Here is a 14,207-nt window from a genome sequence, read left to right as displayed (position 1 = left end):
AACCTGGGCAGCCTGTTCCAGGGCTTGACAACACTTTCAGAAAAGAAATTTTCCCTAGTAGCCAACTCAAACCTCCTCTGACACAACCTGAGGTTGTTTAAGGCCTCAGTGACTCTGGTGATGACTTTGAATCTGAGTATTACTGAGAAGGAAAAAAAACTCTAACGAAATTCCCAGGAAAAATATCATTTTAGCACAGTTCTGTTCCCTGGAGAAAAACAATTGGGCTTCCCTGCCATTTGCAGTGTGTAACACCTTGATTTATGGCCAGGTAGGTGTGTTGCCTTCTGCACATTCCTTTTAGCAAAAAGAAAATCACTTGAGGGTTAACAACCATTTTGTTTTCCTTTCTAATTAAATGAGTGGAAATAAGGAAATGCACTCTTTGGGTACAGGCTGGAAATAAAGCTTTGTTTAGGAGCCATTATCAATTGTATTGATCAGAGGGGCTTAATCACCGATGTAATTTGATGTGTCAGAGAGATTAGTCAGTTATTAACACCTGAGGGTGGTGCTGAGATTGATCACCAGCTTGGGATAAGAAGGTAGATTTCCACTGGTGAACAATAAATGTTTGTCTTAATGCTGTTTTGTTTTCTTGGAACACCCATTCCTTCTGGTGAGTGTATATCTGTGGGTGAAATCAATGCTTTCTTTTCCAATTAAGCCTCTGGATTTTCAGTGCTGCTATCAGATGCCATTTGCTGGTCCTGGGGTCACCCATCCTGGACCATAGGACTGCTGTTTATTAATAGGAGGATGGGAGTCTCTATATTCACTCTGAGGAGTGTGGATCAGTATCCATGAAATTACCTGCATCTGAGGAGTCTTTAGCAGGAACACAGGGGAGACAAAACCATGACCACCTCTGATGAGGAGAGGTTAACTTTCCAGCATGAGAAGGGGAGAAAACAGCAGCGGAAAGCGGTTGAAGCTGGTAGTGTGTACAGAGAAGAGTCAAACAGCTGTGAGATCAAAGTCTGGACTTAAAGGAAGTTTGTTAGGATACTGAACAGCCTTTCTGGAAGTCTGCAGGAAGGAGTGTTTTATTGACCTCATGGCAGAGCTTGCCTGGTTTGTGTAAGGGTGTGTAGGATGCAGTTGCGTATTGCGGCACAGGATTGGGTTTCACCAGCAGCTCTGCCCTTGCGGTCCTCTGCCCTTGCAGTCCTCTGCCCCTCACCCTTTGACCTCTGTGCTGAAGTAACATGAAAATGTGAAGTGACAATTGGGATTCAATACAGAAGTGGATTCTTTGCCATTAAACTCAAGACTAAGTGGTTTGTTTCACACACCACGTAATCATTGAATGGGAATGACTTTTGGTGAGGAATTTCATTTGATTGTAGGTAGCTCCAATGTATTCTGGCCACAGGTAGGCATCTCTGTTAGGATGTGATGGATCATGTTCAGGTTGTTTTGCCTGTTGACAAGGTCTTTGCTTAATGTAAGGGGATTCTTAGAGTGTAGATCAGATCTGTTGGAAATACTTAGACTTTGCAAATGATTCCTCTCCTGGTGTTTGCTGGCTTGCAGGGTCTTTGGCCAAATGAAGTACTGCATTTGGCCTGGGGGCATCCCAGTTTAAAAGAGACATGGACCTACCTGAATGGATCCAGAGGATGATCAGAGGACTGGAGCACCTTCCCTGTGAGGACAGGCTGAGAGCATTGGAGTTGTTCAGCCTGGAGAAGAGAAGGCTCCAGGGACACCTTATAAGCAGCATGTGGGAACAATGGTGATGGACACTTTGTCAAGGAACGTAAAGCTAGGACAAGGAGCAGCAGTTTTAAACTGAAAGAGAGGTGATTTAAGTGAGATATTTGGATACCTGTGATAGCAGATGACAAGCTGCCTGGTAGCTGCCTGGGCTGTTGTCTTCTTTCCCTTTCCCTTTGCTCTCTAGCTGTACAAGGCTGCTTCTCTGGTGGCATCTCCCATCACTGCAATATAAAACAAATCAATAAGGCAATTCCTTAGCCTGGAGTTCCCTAAGGCACTTAGTAGTTTTGGGAGCTTATAACAAACAGAATTCCTCAGTTCTCTGCATTACTTTGAAAATGCTTATCAATGTCTTTCAGATGTGAAGAAAGTAATCCCAGCCCCACCAGAAACCAAACTTTTACTGCAGATACATTTTTCAGCCAGGACATCTGTATGCAATACAGGGATGGCTTAGCTGGCAATATAGTTAGCAGCAGTAGGGAAATTCTCCCAAGGAGGAGAGGATGACCGAAGGGCTTTTGCTTTCCAGACTCACAGATGGTGGCAAACCTCTAGGTGAAGTGTGGCTGACATCCTAAAGGCTTGCTGCCAGGCAGGTCTCACCACTGTGCTGCTTCTTGCTGGCTTCCACATGCTTTTCTTATGTATTTTTTTTTTATGTGCTCCTGGAGCACAGAGAGCTTTGGGGCTTTTTTTGCTTTGTATTTAAGAAAGCTTCACCTCTCCATGGCTGTAGTTCACAAACAGTTCAGCTTAACCTGAAAGCATCCAAATAAAACAAAATAACCTAACCTTCTTGGGTTTATTTATTTATTTATTTATTTGTTTATGTCTTCTTTAAAAAAAAAAAAAAAAACAAGGAAAGCAATCAGGTCTAGGTTGGTTGACTCCGCTCCTTACCTGTTTAATCTGTTACTGATAATCAATTTTCTCTGCAATCAGATATTCTTTCACAAGCAGGAGAGTCATTTAGAGGCGGCAGTTGAACAAAGTGCTGTGACTTAACATTTGAGTGGAATGAGCAGCTGTGGAGACCATACTTCTGTCTGGGAAGCATGGTATCATATGGTAAAAAGTCTTCAGGAGAGTGGTGGAAATATTAGGCAGCACTTGGGCACAGGGATCATGGCTCAGTTTTGGAGTTTATTTTAGTTGCATAGAAGTTTGAGTCTGAGAGAAAATATTCAAGACCAGAGAGAGAAGATCTCTAGACCACAGAAGACTCCTGATACCAGACCTTGACCTGCTGGCCACACTTGTCCTAATTCAGCCTAGGACAGCATTCACCTTTGTGGCAAGGGCACGCTTCTGGCTCTTGGTCAACTTGGTGTCCACCAGGACCTTCTCTCCAGAGCTGCTCTCCCTATGGTACAAGTTTAAGACATTACGACTTCCCAGCTGCAGGATTTTGCATTTTCCTTTGTTGAACTTCCATCACTTTATCATTTCTCAGGACTTTTTCTCCAAAAGGGAAGGCCTTTGATTCAATTGGAATGTGATATCCTTGAAGTTAAATTTGAGTGAAACAAGCTCAGAACTTCACAGCCAGAGGCTGTCAGCATCTCACAGAATCAGACCAGCATTTTGCCTGTCTGTTCTCCACAATTCAACAGCGTGGAGATAGCTGAGATTATTTTCTGTGTCAGTGGAAATTGCCAATAGCTACCAAGGTGCTGCTACAATCAAGCTGCTTCTCATACCTCAAGTACTTCAGCAGCACACTTTATTTTTGCCATCTAGACCTGTCTGCCTCGAAAGCAGAATCTGAAACCAAATCAAAAAGTCAGAAAAATGGAAAACATGAAAGGAAATAATGCCAGTCTCCCTCTCAGTGCTTGTTCACATCTGCTAAACTTGGCCACGCTTGGCACCTGTGGACAATAGAGCTGAGTCCTGGAAGCTCATAATCATCATTGCCACATGCAATGAAATCTAGGTGGGAAAGGGCCCATGTTGTTTAAACTCCAATTACTGCTTTTGCTGTTCCCCAGGCCTGGAGTGGAGGCTGGCTTGAAAAGCCAAATTTGGAGCTTGGGGTTCTTTGTCAGTTCTCCTTGAAGTAGTCAAGGCGTGTTGGATGGGAGGAGAAGCAGCAAACATATGGAAATTAAAAGTCAAGCTGGAAAAACATTAATGAAGTTTAATTTAGGAGTCTGTTTATTCATCACCATCTGTTTATAATGCTGTAAGATAAGAAATAATTAATAGTTCCTTTCTTGCAAAAGTTCAGGTGAATTCTCACCTTACAGTTGCATAAGACCTCCTGTGATAGATGATGTGTTAGTTGGACCAGTGTGACAGTCTGGTTATCAGCAGCTCTCCAGAAATGGGGAGATTCAAATTGGATGTTAGGAAGTTTTTCACCGTGAGGGTGGTGAGACACTGGAACAGGTTGCCCAGGGAGGTGGTGGAAGCCTCATCCCTGAAGGTTTTTGCAGCCAGGCTGGATGTGGCTCTGAGCAACCTGATGCAGTGTGAGGTGTCCCTGCCCATGGCAGGGGGGTTGGAACTGGATGATCCTTGAGGTCCCTTCCAACCCTAACAATTCTATGATTGTACACAGCACTTTCATTTTTCCCTGTTAGAGCTAAGAGCTGATTTTTGCCTTGACTTCACCTATCTACAAATAGAATCACAAGCTGAGATGTTACAACATTTCATTTCTGCTATGAGATGCTATGGGGGTGGAGGTTTTGCTTGTGTTTTGCCTGCTGCTGACATGTCCTGACTGCAAGCCTTCTAACCAACAGCAGTGTTTATGTGCCTTGGGAACAGCTGTCTGGTGGCTTGTTGGGATTAGTGGCCATTTAATGGACCCAAGTCTTGTGCTGAAGAAGGCATTTTGGTAGGCATTTTGGTTTGGAGAATATACGACATCTTTAAATGCCATCAGGCCTTTCAGTTACTTTTTTTTCTTAGCATGGGATAAAATATAAATGCACACAGCCTTAGTTATGCCAAGGCTTTAAAAAATAAGGAGAAAATGCCATTGCTGCAGACCAATGGACAGGAAATTCAAAGCATTTTCAAAGCTCTGCACAATCGCTCAGATGAAATCCTTCAATGCAGAGCTTTTGTTCCTGATGAAAACATGTATTTGTCTCCCTTACATCCTGTCAGATGAAGAAATCTCTGTTTCCTCATATTTTTTTATTTTTCTTTTCCTCCTGACTCTATCAGAGCATTTTTGTGATGGTATCCCCCCCTTTTTATCTCGGATAAGTGCATTTGAAAGCATTGCACATTCCATAAATTATGTCAAATTCCCATTACAGTATGTGGCCAAGATCCAAAACCTGCTGCAGCCAGTGCTGCAGCTGATTTTCCTCTGCACTGAACTTTCTGTAATCCAAGTGGCTTTGTTTCTTGATCTCCAGACCTTTTAGCATAGGAATGTGAAATTGCAGGGAGCATGCAAAGCTGAGGTCAGAGGTACCACGCTTTACATCCACTAGCCTGAAGTAGGGTTTCTGTTATGAAAAGCTTTTAAATTATTGATGTCTCCTGAGTTTAGCTTTTTTTCTTCTTCTTCTTCTTTCCTTCTAACCATTAAATATGCTTCCAAGTGAAATCAAAGCTTTCTGGTCCCTTCCTACAGAGCTGAGGTACAGGGCTTCAGCACAACCTTCCCTGCTTCTGCAATGGACAATAAGAACATTTCCAGCACAAACTCCAGCACATTTAATAAGCAAGAGCCAGATCATGAAGATTTTACATGGGAAAGATCTCTCCAACTTTGTGGAAGGACTTTAGTGACTTTAGAGTTGCAGGTCTGTGGCTTCCAGTTTGCAGATGAAACTTACATTTTACCCCTTCTTTTTAAAAGTGAGGAGTCACATCTTAGCCTAATATTTACCATGAAGAAGAGCAACACAGCATTGGCATAAAGCCTTTTTCCACTGCAAAGCACCTCATTTGGTTTTGAAGGCAGAGGGTGATCCTTTAAAGTAGCAACAGGGTAAGATTCCTCTTAATCATGCCATAACCTGTAGGAGAGCTCACACCACAGCTTATTGAACACTTGCAGTCATAGTGTACATAGAATCAACCAGGTTGGAAGAGACCTCCAAGATCATCCAGTCCAACCTATCACCCAGCCCTAAGCAATCAACTAGACCATGGCACTAAGTGCCATGAAGTCCATGAAGACACATCCAAAGGGGCCTATCACTTGCCTGTTTGCCTTCAGTGAGCTAGCCAAGAGTTGGTCAGTTGGAGAATTTGCACTTCAGTAGGCTGGCCACATCTCCTGGACTCTCAACTTGATGCTGCCATTCAGGTTGCCACTTAAGCAAGTCAAGGAATCCATGCAGATGGGACTAAATGTTGGAAAGGTGCAGCAGCTCTCCCTGATGGCTCAAGTGCTCAGGGGACTTGTCCTCAACTTTCCAACATTTAGTTTCCAACATTTAGAGGACAAGTCCCCTGTGAGCCATCAGTGAGAGCTGCTGTACTCATCTCCTTGTCCTTGCTTGGCCTTTTTTATTGAGCAGACCCACAAAACCTCGAATATTTTTCTCTTTGCAATATCCCAGTCTCCTTCTGCTAGGCAAGATAGTGAGGTATGAAGGACCTACAGCTTGAGAGAGTCCCATTTTAGATCTTACATTACCAGAGTGGTCACTTGCCTCCTTAAGAGTCAACAAAACATTGCTAGGGTTGAGCATAGTCATCTTCACTATTAATTGCTGTCTGGTAGTCCCAACATAGGAAAAGCCATATGGGAATAGTAGGTACTTAAACTCATCCTCTGGTTCTCTCTAAGTACCAGTTCTGTACAACTTCTGGAAGACCAGGAGTGCTTGAGTGAGTAATGAGGAACCCCTCTAATCCTCCTTTAAGCATGTTCCATGTCAGAACACTAGAGATCTACCACTTGTTTAGATGCTGGTGAGGAGATAAGTTATGGTTTTGGCAGCCTGCTTCGGAAATCTTTGCCTTAAATCTTGGACCTTTTGTTTTGGTTTACATGCTCTGGGATTAAGCAGAGGGCTCAGCTCACAAATTTGGTTTATAGTGATCTGGAGGGATGAAAACAAAAAAAAAAAAAGTCAAGTGTTTGTTTAGTCTGTTGCTTAAAGAAAGGCTGAAAGATTAAAACGTGTGTGTTTATTTATTTTCAACTTGTTTCCTGGTAGATGTTAATGATGGAAAAACTCATAGGATTTTCATGCTTACAAATAATCCTCCAGAAATAGACTCTGGTGATTTCTTTCATGCTGTTTACAATGACTCAGTCTGGGGGCTTTAAGGTGAGGTTTCTTTCTTAGGTCTTCGAGTCCAATTTCTGCAAACCCTTATGAAGAAAAATGTCTTTTAATAGCTGTAATAGCTCCTGTTGGAGAAGTTGCTTGGACAACTTCTGCAGAAGTAAAGCCCAGGGGCTTGCAGCAGGTAGTGGTATTCCTAACACTCTCCAGCTTGTACACAGAGTGGGGAAAATGAAATCAGTTTCTGTCTTGCCATGGATATTGTGGCAAAATCCGTGGAAAACCCTTTTCCCCTCAGTCTGGGGATCCTTTTTGCTTTCTGTGGTTGCCCAAGAAGCCTCATCCCTGGCAGCACTCCAGGCCAGGTTGTTTGAGGGTCTGAGCAACCTGCTCACTGGAAGAGGGGTAGACTACATGACATACAGAGGTCCCTTCCAACCTAAGACATTCTATAATTCTGTGATTTTCTGCAAATTTGGACTGCAGATCCCTCACTGAGGGATGAATAAAGGAGAATCAGTGCCCCACAAAGAGCACATCGGTGTTGAAAAGGAAATGCTACAGTGCTGGGGTGTTGCATGCCCTGGCAGGATTGTGGTTTTCCTTCAGCTAAGTGGTTTCTCTGTTACATCCTGCCTGCTGTGCTGGAGTTATAGCAGGCAGCATGACAGGCAAAAAATAGCCAAATTAAATGCAAAGCCATAGAAAGTTGAAAGGGAGGTTCTGAGGGTTTGCTGCAGAGCATGCTGTCAGTGTTGATAAAAGCACAAAGGTGATGGAGCTGAGAGAGGATGCTCAAGTGAGTGGGGCTGGAGTTGGGGGAGGGCAGAGCAGTGAATCCAGGAGGAAAGGGGTTGAATTTTCAGGGAAGTGTGGGAGGATTCATTTAGTGAAACCTTGGAGCCAAGCTAGCCCTGGTCAAACCAAATCTGTCCCAGAAAAATATGGTAAAACCCATGCTCTGCAAGTCCGGGGCAGGACAGGGTAGAATTCAACCCACAAAAAGATACAAGGGAGAAATGATAGGAAACTGCTTCCATGCTTGAAGAAATGAAATAGGCCACAACACTTCAGCTTGAAAAAGAGATGCCTGAGGAGGGATGTGAAAGAGGATTTTGTTTTTTCTCCCCAGGTCAAGGGATATTATGGTTAGATTGTGAATATTTCTGTCTTTGGAAAAGATCTAGGCAGTTCCTAATGAAACTAACAATGAGCAGGTTCCAAGTGAATTCACAAAAGGATGCATTTTGTCTTTCAGTGGGCACTTAAACTGTGCAACCCTTTGGTCCTGGAGGTTGTGAATTTGAAAAACTTCAGAAGCAACATCATACTGCATTAAATGTCTAAGTTTTATGGAAGAAGAAGAAACTATCAAAGGTCTTTGACCTTCAAAAGAACCTTCCAGCTCAAGACATTCTACAATTCTTTTGTTTGTTTGCTTGTTTGTTTGTTTTTTTGTTATTGCATAAAACTTTCAAGATTTAAATACAAGATTATCCCTGATTTAGGAAGTCTCTATTCTTTGGAGTCTGTGGCAGTACTAGTGACCCAAGGTTCATGATGTGTTTTCCTAACCTCTACCATGACTGAATTCAAACTGCCTGTCTGGAACTGAGTTAGCAGACTGTTGCAGGGACCATCTTTTGGAGTCTAGTCTCTCCAGTCAGGCAAAAGCTTAGTGCTCAGCTGGGTCAAGAAGTTTGATGCAGTGATCATTAGCTGTAAGGAGACCCAACTGGACAAACCACAGGTGAGCACCTGGGCTGCACTTCTACATGAGCTTTGCAGTGAGAAAATGAATGTCACCCTGTAGCTATTTACAGTTCTAACTCCAGAGAGATTGGAAACTGGCTGCCAATTTCAAATTGGAGAGGAAATGAGTTTCCATTACAAGCACAACAGCCTCCGATGGTACTCAGTGATAGCTCAGCTTGGCTTTATCAAGCTGTGCCTTTGCCTTGCTGTTATCTCCCAATGGGTAATGAGAGGCATGCAGAGATCCCAAGATTACCCCAGGCATCAAATGGATATCTTTACATCTAAACATGAATTCAGACAGCCAAAGTCTTGTGTGAGAACATCCTTCAGAAGAGACCAGGAGTGACCTCGTTCATTGGGCAGAATTTGGTGGGAACGAGAGATGTGCTCAAAGGTGATTTTTCTGAACTAGGAGTTCACCAGGGTTAAAAGAGCACCTGGCACCAGCCACTGGCATTCATTCCTCTCCTCAGCCACACCTAGTCACATCCCAGAGCCATGCCAGAGCTCTGGAGGTCATGTTTATTCATGAAGGAAAGTTATTCTCTGCTGCTTCCTAGATAAGCCTTGGCTGCATGTTGCTGGAAGTGCAGATGTGACTCAAACAAATGGGGTTTGTGCTCTAGTCTGCCAGTTCTGCAAAGCACTGATGATTGACCTGTTTTCTGTTTATTAACCTTTTAAAGGGAGAAGAAATGAGGGCCTGAGCTCTGAGTCACATTCAGTGGGGACAGTGGAAAAGGTTACTGTCTGTGGTGGGATTTCCTAACCAAGTGCAGCCTGGACTGTGTTAGTGGTCTTCAGCCAGTTGGTCTGAGTCAGGAGCTCTTAGAGGAGGGCTCTTCAAAGCCCAGCTAAGGCTGAGCTTGCACTTGGAGCATTTGTCTTGCAGAGAACGAGAGGCTGAGCTGCTGGATAAAAAGATCTGAGCTCCAGCATGTGGCCAACAGCCTCCAGCCCATTCCTTGAGCAAGACTTCAGAAGCCCACTTCAAGAACAAGAGTTGGCTGCTAGCAATTACACTAATTATGTGACAATTCATGCAAGCCCCCTTCTCATCTTTGGAAAAGACCTCCAAGGAAGGATTCACCTTCTGAACTCTAGAACACCCACCAGCCAGAGCTGTGTTTTCCACTGACTTTTTTATATTTACACATCTGACTTTTAGATGCAGAAACACAGGGATATGAATCCCACCTTTAAAACCTGGACCCTTCCAGGAAGCTGTGCAAATATTGTCAGCACGTCTGTGGGGAAGAGTGATGTTGGAAGAGCTAATAGGCAGGTGGTTACAGAGGCAACACTTTTCCAAGACCCACTTTATGTGCCTTGCAAGGCCACTCTTGTGTGTCTTCTCTGTATTTTAACCAAAGAGAGCTCTTGTTGCAAAACTGAGCACTTAAACCTCTTTCCATGCATAGCGATGGCAAAAAACACTGCCAGAAGAAGATACAGATGACAAAACTTCTCAAAGTGCCTAATTGACAGGGCATTTAAAAAGCCCATCTGATACCATCACCTTGTGTTTTGGTTTGCATTATAACCTGTCCTGAGGTAATGGGCACACTAGAATTTATTGAAGTCAGTGAAGGAGAACATTATGGATTGTGAATTTTCAGGCATGGGAATGGACTGCCCCTGAGGTGGTGGAGTCACCTAGTGACACATGGATGTGGTGCTTAGGGCTGTTTAATGGTAGTAGCTTCGAAGAGGAGGCTCAGGGGAGACCTTACTGCTCTCTACAAGTACCTGAAAGGAGGTTGTAGCCAGGGTGGGGGGTTGGTCTCTTCTCCCAGGCAACCAGCAACAGAACAAGAGGACACAATCTCAAGCTGCACAGGGGGAAGTTTAGGCTTGATCTTAGAAAGAAGTTCTTCCCAGAAAGAGTGAATGCCCATTGGAATGGGCTGCCCAGGGAGCTAGTGGGGTTGACTTCCCTGGAGGTGTTTAAGAAAAGCCTGGATGAGGCACTCAGTGCCATAGTCTGGTTGATTAGATAGGGTTGGGTGATCAGTTGGACTTGGTAATCTTGGAGGTCTCTTCCAACCTGGTTGATTCATTGATTCTTAGCAGCAGTGGTAGGATTGTGAGCTCTAGGAGAGCTGTTGGACTTGATGGTCTTAAAGGTCTCTTCCAATCTCCACAGTTCTATGATTCCGTGAGAAATTCTGTCATGGAATCATCTGGGTTTTTTTTCCCATGGGCAGATTATCTCATATCTTAATACTTTTGGAGCTGCTTGGCTGTTTGGTGGCAGATAAGTTTGATGTGGTGGAAAGTGAGCTTTGCACATGAAAATAGAAACCTGAGGAGTGAATTTTAATGAGCACTACAGGAGAGGGTACATGAAGATGATACCATCGGTTATGCTGCTGGTTTTCAGGCTCTGATAAACTCACCTGTACCAGTGTGAGAGCTGAAATCCGTGCCCCCCCACCGACAATAACCAGGCTAGCTCAATCTGGAAAGCAAATGAAAGCTGTATTTACAAGCAAACTGTACAATCTATGATGAAATGCAATGGATATGTACAAATAGACACAATTCACAACATTTACAAATATATACAATCAACAGAAAAGCACAATCAAGCTCCCTTTGCTTCCCCTGAGAGGACCTCCCAAGGGGCCTCCCCTCACAGATCCCACTGGCAAAAAGCAGAGAGATAGAAGCAGAGAAGCTGTTAACTTAGCTCACCAAGGTCAGTGTGTTATCTTCAGCCAGAAGAGAAGCAGCAGCAGCAGCAGCAGCCAAACAGCCCAGCAAGGAAGCTGAGAGCTCAGACCCCAACTGTCCCTCTTTGTTTTGAGTAGTGGTTCTTAAACATTTCTCTCTATCCAATGGAAGTATTTAGAACAATCATTATTTTGCTTTCTTACACCCAATAGTGACTTATTTACATTCTTCAGCTTTCTCTGCTTGAACTTTGCAAAGAAAAACTAAAAAGGCAGTTTCAAACCATCCCATCATCTCAGGCCTTGGTTTGAAAAGTTGTGGTTGCTCCTGAGAGAAGGAAGGAAAAACCTGGAAAATAATTTTGAAAGTGAGCTGAGGGGTGGGGTTCTCTTAGCTCCAAAGCATGTAGTGTGCTCTCTTTGTGGATCTGAGACAGCATGCTTCCTCATTCTGACCAGATGAGGACACCAGCCATTTCCTTAGCTCAAGTAGTAAAAGATGATTTGAAGGAGGACTTACAGGTTGGGATAGAATTGCCAAGAAATGCAGCTTGGCAGTGGTTTTCCTTGGCAATAGTTTTCCTTGACAGTGGTTTTCCCAGTTCCCTTTGCTTGCACATGAGAAGTATTTTCTCCAAGCTTTCTTTTAATTCTGGTTTCTTTTGCTAGGCTGTTGACCTGAACAGCAATGTGTTAGTCACATTTAGGGAAGTGTTGCAGCCTAATGGGGCATTACAAATAACCAAGAACAGAGGTGCTATGAAAAAGTGAGCTCTGATGACAACCCATCTATCTAACCCAGGCAGCAGCTGCTAGTGTCTGGCTGCTAGAAATCTAACAGGGGAAACAAAAAAAAAATCATGTCTTCAGCATGCTACTAAGAACTCCAAAATATGGAACATGTCAGAAAGCTGCAGCACATCCCCTATGGGAACTGAATGTCAGAGTTGGTTCTGTTCAGCCTGGAGAAGGCTCCAGGAAGACCTTACAGTGGTTTTTCAGTACCTGAAAAGGGCTACAAGAAAGCTGGGGAAGAACTTTTTACAAGGGCTTGTAGTGATAGGATGAGGGGGGATGGCTTTGAGCTGGAAGAAGGGAGGTTTAGACTGGATGTTAAGAAGAAATTCTTGACAGTGAGGGTGGTGAGACACTGGAACAGGTTGCCCAGGGAGGTCATGGATGTCCACTCCCTGGAGGGGTTCGAGGCCTTGTGGGTTTAGTGGAAGGTGTCCATGGCAGGGAAGTAGGAACTAGATGATCTTTAAGGTCATCCCAAACCATTCTGTGATTCTATAATTCTATGTTGAGGCCAAACCACATCCGATTTTGGGGTTTTTTTGTTGTTTTTTTTTTTCTTTGTTGTTGTTGGGTTTTTGTGTTGTTTTTTTTTTTTTTAATTCAGGTCTGCCACCTCTTTTGGGGCTCAGTGCTGATGTTACACTAATCAGCAGTGCAACATGTATGTGGTGTCATTAATGTCTTTTGAGAAAGCAGAAATAAAAGGGCAAAATCAGAACAAAATACTGTCACTCTGTAGGAAGGACATGCAAATTTTTTTTTCCAGGATATTTTTATTAAGAAAAATCTTCAGAAATGCTTAATTTTAACAAAATCTTACATTTTCACCCTGAAGTTAGCTCCCATGGTGATATCTTCATTCCTGACTTGGATGGCTGGGAGAGTGCCACTTTGCACCACCCTTCTATAGGTCTCTGGATGCATCTCCTGGTGACAACCTCCAGCAATGTTTTGCAACTTCTCTCTTTCTAAGGAGAGAAACTGCTTTTGGGGGCGGGATTTAGCTCCTGACCCCCTGACTGTCATCAGTGTCCCCTTCCTGCTGGGCATATCACCTGGCAACAGAAGTTTAAGGGAAGCAGAGAAGGACAGGCACCATGTCTTGCATGTTCAGAACAGGTCTTTTAATGCCACAGGGAGAGATAAGGTCAAGGAAGAGAGATATTTAATCAGATATTTCTTTTTTTTTGGCCTGAAAAAAAGACACTCTCCTCTATTAACATTGATTTGCCTGCTTCTTGCACCACTCTGCTGTTATTTCTGTTCTGATTTCTGGAAAATTACAGACACCAGAAGGGCTGAATTTAAGAGACTGGGGTAGATGAAAGCTGCATGAATAAAGGAAAGCATTTCTGTGCCTTTCCTTCCCAAAGGTGCCTCCATACCTTGCAGAGCTGCTCTGCCCTGGTCCCTCTGCTCCATCCAGTAGATACCACAAGTGCTTGTCCTACCATCTGCTTTTCTCTTTCCTCCAGGTTGCAGAAGGCAATGGGACAACATCACATGCTGGCCTGAGGCTGAGGTGGGAGAAGTTGTGGTCCGGCCATGCCCGAAGTACTTCAGATTCCTCACCACTTTTCTGGGTAAGCAAAACCAGGCAGCTCGTTTGTGTGGGCTTTACCATCACACCACAGGGGAAGCTTCTTGGTGTAATCAAGAGAAACAAACTCTTTCCACATGGTAAAGGAGGTTTCCAAGCCCTACAGAAATGCTCATACTGTTAGAACATCCTCCCTATCCCTCTTGAAGGGGAGGGATATCCCCTCCCTATCCCTCTTGAAGCACCAAGTTTTCTTCTGGATCCATAGGTTTGATGGTGTGGAGTCTCCTTCTCTGCAGGTATTCCAAACCTTCCTGGACATGATCCAGGACATGCTGTGGGTGGCCTTGCTTTGGCAGGGGGCTTGGACTAGATTATCTCCACAGGTCCCTTCCAAACCCATCATTCTGTTACTGGGATGCAAAAATGGCTCTTGGTGAAATCCAATAATATGGATGTTGTGCAGGGGAAATTGGATCAGGCTGTGTAACAGTATGTTTG

The 14,207-nt window shown here is 43.8% G+C and overlaps 1 protein-coding gene across 1 annotated transcript in view; it reads left to right on the top strand.

The window, feature by feature from the left end:
• Positions 1–14,207, top strand: part of VIPR1 (vasoactive intestinal peptide receptor 1) — a 98,904-nt gene that overhangs the window by 43,793 nt on the left and 40,904 nt on the right. The window contains exon 3 of the mRNA XM_054389955.1: positions 13,642–13,749. Coding sequence (XP_054245930.1) covers positions 13,642–13,749 — 108 coding nt within the window. The remainder of the gene's footprint in view (positions 1–13,641; positions 13,750–14,207) is intronic.

Source organism: Indicator indicator, chromosome 20 (genome assembly GCF_027791375.1).
Source record: "Indicator indicator isolate 239-I01 chromosome 20, UM_Iind_1.1, whole genome shotgun sequence".
Lineage (NCBI taxonomy): Eukaryota > Metazoa > Chordata > Aves > Piciformes > Indicatoridae > Indicator > Indicator indicator.
Note: the sequence above shows the minus strand (reverse complement) of the source record. Positions and strands in the feature narration are given on the sequence as shown.